Here is a 5,001-nt window from a genome sequence, read left to right as displayed (position 1 = left end):
ACTCTAGTTTGTCCGAACTGTGATTGCCTCGTAACTTGCCTGGCTAATTGTGGCTTATATACTTGCCCCCTGACTTGGCATAAGGATTATTTGATCTGATTTAATCTTGTGTTGGGGTTTAAGCTTTGTTCTGATTTTTCCTATCATAAGATGATTACAATGATAATATTGATTAGTATTGTTACTAATTATTATTATTATAATTTTTTTTTTATTATTTCCTTGTTATTATTGTAAAAGTCTCCGTAATTATTACTTCCAGTTTATTATTGGTGAGGTTAAGAAATGATTTATTTAATACGAGCTTTAATACCCCTTGAATAAACAGAAGTATGAAAATGTGGCAGCATGTTTCCGTAGACTTATTCGTCACGGCTCACGTAACATTATTGACTAGTACAGTGGACTAGACTTCATCTGGGAATACTCCGCACACAGGTTCGAACCCTAGTCAAAGTCCCTATGAATTTGCATATTATTGAATGTCCAGTCATTAGGTATGAGGTACCTGGAGTTCTGCAATGACTCTATATTTACTCTCGTGTTCTAGAGCATATCCTCATAGGGGCTCGTCATTGCAAGCTTCTGAACCAGTCCATCTTCCCTAAGGTTCCCGAATGCCAAGAAACGGTCGTACTAAACTGCCCTTTTGCAATCTAGCCAGAGGACCCAAAACAGAAAACTGGGGAGGACGTCAATTTCGCTACTATTTGCTAGTACGACGATTTTTGGGGGGCTTTAGGGTCCATACGACAAGATGCGACGTTCTATTTGGAGGACTGGTTGACTGATCGTACGACCCAGCACCGAAACTGAGAAAAATGTACCGTTTGTACCGTGAAGTACTTTAAAATGTACCGTGAAGTACTATAAAAATGTACCGTTTGTACTTTAAAATGTACCGTGAAGTACTTTAAAATGTACAGTGAAGTACTTTAAAATGTACCGTGAAGTACTTTAAAATGTACCATGAAGTACTTTAAAATGTACCGTGAAGTACTATAAAAATGTACCGTTTGTACTTTAAAATGTTCCGTGAAGTACTTTAAAATGTACCGTGAAGTACTTTAAAATGTACCGTGAAGTACTTTAAAATGTACCGTTTGTACCGTGAAGTACTTTAAAATGTACCGTTTGTACCGTGAAGTACTTTAAAATGTACCGTTTGTACCGTGAAGTACTTTAAAATGTACCGTTTGTACCGTGAAGTACTTTAAAATGTACCGTTTGTACCGTGAAGTACTTTAAAATGTACCGTTTGTACCGTGAAGTACTTTAAAATGTACCGTTTGTACCGTGAAGTACTTTAAAATGTACCGTTTGTACCGTGAATTACTTTAAAATGTACCGTTTGTACCGTGAAGTACTTTAAAATGTACCGTTTATACCGTGAAGTACTTTAAAATGTACCGTTTGTACCGTGAAGTACTTTAAAATGTACCGTTTGTACCGTGAAGTACTTTAAAATGTACCGTTTGTACCGTGAAGTACTTTAAAATGTACCGTTTGTACCGTGAAGTACTTTAAAATGTACCGTTTGTACCGTGAAGTACTTTAAAATGTACCGTTTGTACCGTGAAGTACTTTAAAATGTACCGTTTGTACCGTGAAGTACTTTAAAATGTACCGTTTGTACCGTGAAGTACTTTAAAATGTACCGTTTGTACCGTGAAGTACTTTAAAATGTACTGTGAAGCACTTCAAAACGTACCGATCAATTTATTTTAACTAAAATAGCTCACAACAGTAAAATTTCTTCTTTTCTTCACAAAAAACAAAATCACTATTAATCTTTAGATAAACTATCTTTTAATCCCATAGTTATTAGCCTTCTGGCTCCGCGATCATTTTATCTTTATCTACTTTTTGAGAGAAAGAGAATAGTGGAATAATGTATAATTACATTAATAAGAATTGATGAACAAAGAGAAAATCACTTATATGAGAGTTTTGCTCACATATGAACTGTAAAGAGAGAGAGATTTTACTCACATATGGACTGTAAAGAGAGAGAGATTTTACTCACATATGGACTGTAAAGAGAGAGAGATTTTACTCACATATGGACTGTAAAGAGAGAGAGATTTTACTCACATATGGACTGTAAAGAGAGAGAGATTTTACTCACATATGGACTGTAAAGAGAGAGAGATTTTACTCACATATGGACTGTAGAGAGAGAGAGAGATTTTACTCACATATGGACCATAGAGAGAAAGATTTTGCACACATATAAACCTCATTATATACTACTCACCCTGGCAATTAAACCCCCCCAACCCCTAACCTCTCATTACCTATAACCTTTCGAACATGCCAAACATCCTCTACAGCCAACCCCCACATTCAGACACCTGGGACACTCCACAACACATTCCTTCCCACCCCCCAACCTCACCCTATTAACCCCTACACATCCCTTACGTGAAGATATTAGGGTGTTCTTCCTTAAATCATTCTGGGGGGTATACCCTTAAATCATGCCCTATCCATTATACTTCAGCTATCATCCTATTACCTTATCGTTCCTGTTGTTGGTCCTACTCTTACTCTACCTATTCCTTTTTCTCTTCCTTCTCTTCCTCTTCATTCATCTCTTCCTGCTCCTCATTCATTTCTTTCTGGTCCTAATCTTCCGCATCTTCATAAGTAATTATCCGCTTCTCGTAAAACTGAGAACAGCGATTATGGTCCACATGAGGGCCATGGCTCTCCCTGTGGTTCATATGAGGGCCATGGCTCTCCCTGTGGTTCATATGAGGGCCATGGCTCTCCCTGTGGTTCATATGAGGGCCATGGCTCTCATATGTGGGCCATATGAGGGCCATGGCTCTCCCTGTGGTTCATATGAGGGCCATGGCTCTCATATGTGGGCCATATGAGGGCCATGGCTCTCCCTGTGGTCCACATGAGGGCCATGGCTCTTCCTGTGGTTCATATGAGGGCCATGGTTCTCCCTGTGGGCCATATGAGAGCCATGGCTCTCCCTGTGGTCCACATGAAGGCCATGGCTCTCCCTGTGGTCCACAGGAGGGCCATGGCTCTCCCTGTGGTCCACATGAGGGCCATGGCTCTCCCTGTGGTCCACATGAGGGCCATGGCTCTTCCTGTGGTTCACATGAGGGCTATGGTTCTCCCTGTGGGCCATATGAGAGCCATGGCTCTCCCTGTGGTCCACATGAGGGCCATGGCTCTCCCTGTGGTCCACATGAGGGCCATGGCTCTCCCTGTGGTCCACATGAGGGCCATGGCTCTCACTGTGGTCCACATGAGGGCCATGGCTCTCCCTGTGGTCCACATGAAGGCCATGGCTCTCCCTGTGGTCCACATGAGGGCCATGGCTCTTCCTGGGGTTCACATGAGGGCCATGGTTCTCTCTGTGGGCCATATGAGAGCCATGGCTCTCCCTGTGGTCCACATGAGGGCCATGGCTCTCCCTGTGGTCCACATGAGGGCCATGGCTTTCCCTGTGGTCCACATGAGGGCCATGGCTCTCCCTGTGGTCCACATGAGGGCCATGGTTCTCCCTGTGGGCCATATGAGGGCCATGGCTCTCCCTGTGGTCCACTTGAGAGCCATGGCTCTCCCTGTGGTCCACATGAGGGCCATGGCTCTCCCTGTGGTCCACATGAGGGCCATGGCTCTCCCTGTGGTCCGCATGAGGGTCATGGCTCTTCCTGTGGTCCACATGAGGGCCATGGCTCTCCCTGTGGTCCACATGAGGGCCAGGGCTCTCCCTGTGGTCCATATGAGGGCCATGGCTCTCCCTGTGGTCCACATGAGGGCCATGGCTCTCCCTGGGACCCACATGAGGGCCATGGCTCTCCCTGGGACCCACATGAGGGCCATGGCTCTCCCTGTGGTCCACATGAGGGCCATGGCTCTCCCTGGGACCCACATGAGGGCCATAGCTCTTCCTGTGGTCCACATGAGGGCCATGGCTCTCCCTGTGGTCCATATGAGGGCCATGGCTCCTTCCGTGAACACAAATCTCCATTGAATAAACAACATTAATTGTAAAATATTATTCACGTTGAATGATGTGATTTTATAATTTATTATTTTTATTAGCTTTCGTGTTAAGGTTTATATGTGTAGAATGCTCATATGAGGTGAGGTTCTCACTCATGCCCTGTACTCATTCCCTCATTCGTTTCCTCACCACACATCTGCTAACTCCCGTTCCTCAACTCATTCCCTTCCCTCACTGTATTCATATTACTCATCCCCCCCTCATTCATCCTATTCATTTCTTTTCTTTATCCCTCCACCCCCCAGCCTATTCTCATTTTTCCTCACCTCATTTTCCACTTGCCCCTTCTTCTCCTCTACCTTCTCCTCATCACTTCTTCTCATCTCTCTCTCTCTCTCTCTCTCTCTCTCTCTCTCTCTCTCTCTCTCTCTCTCATCCTTACCAACCGTCTCTAATCTCCCTACTTCTCTCCCTTTCCTTTCATTTTTCTCCCCTCCACAACATGCTGATTTTCGTCCCTAATCTCCCTTTCCCCACCCATCTCAGCCTCTACCCATTTCCCATTTAAACCTATTTCCATTTCATCCTTTCCATACCTTCTTACCCTAATGTAGCACTTATCCCTACCCCAACATCTCTTATTCACTTCCTACATGACGATTTCTTCCCCCTACTCCCCAAACTCTTTACCCATGCCCCTTCTTCTACTTCCCCTCTCTTCCTTCTCCACCAACTATCCCCCCATTCCTCCTCGTCTTTCCCCTATTCCATCTCTCCACCTTCTTTTCCACCCGACCCCCTTCCCCACTTTATCCCTCACTTCCCATTTCTTACTCCTTTCTTCCTTCCTACTCCCTCATTCATCCTCCTTCCCCACCTATTCCCCCCCCTCCCACCTCCCCCTTCCATCCCCCTCCCCCCTCCTACCACCAGCCAAGCCATTTCCTCCCTAAATTGGTCGACTAAGGGCAATAAAGTCCCCGATGGCCACTTACGGGATTAATGTCCCCGGGTCAATTACCAGGCCG

General features: G+C 44.8%; 1 protein-coding gene across 1 annotated transcript; it reads right to left on the bottom strand.

The window, feature by feature from the left end:
* Positions 1-2,863: 2,863 nt before the first annotated feature.
* LOC138364378 (eukaryotic translation initiation factor 3 subunit A-like) lies at positions 2,864-3,958 on the bottom strand. The gene has a single exon (XM_069323994.1). It carries the CDS (start codon positions 3,956-3,958, stop codon positions 2,864-2,866), a length of 1,095 nt encoding a protein of 364 aa, XP_069180095.1.
* Positions 3,959-5,001: the final 1,043 nt, after the last annotated feature.

The sequence above is a fragment of the Procambarus clarkii genome, chromosome 13 (assembly GCF_040958095.1).
Source record: "Procambarus clarkii isolate CNS0578487 chromosome 13, FALCON_Pclarkii_2.0, whole genome shotgun sequence".
NCBI lineage: Eukaryota > Metazoa > Arthropoda > Malacostraca > Decapoda > Cambaridae > Procambarus > Procambarus clarkii.
The sequence above is the reverse complement of the archived record's forward strand: the minus strand, read 5'-3'. Positions and strand labels throughout refer to the sequence as shown.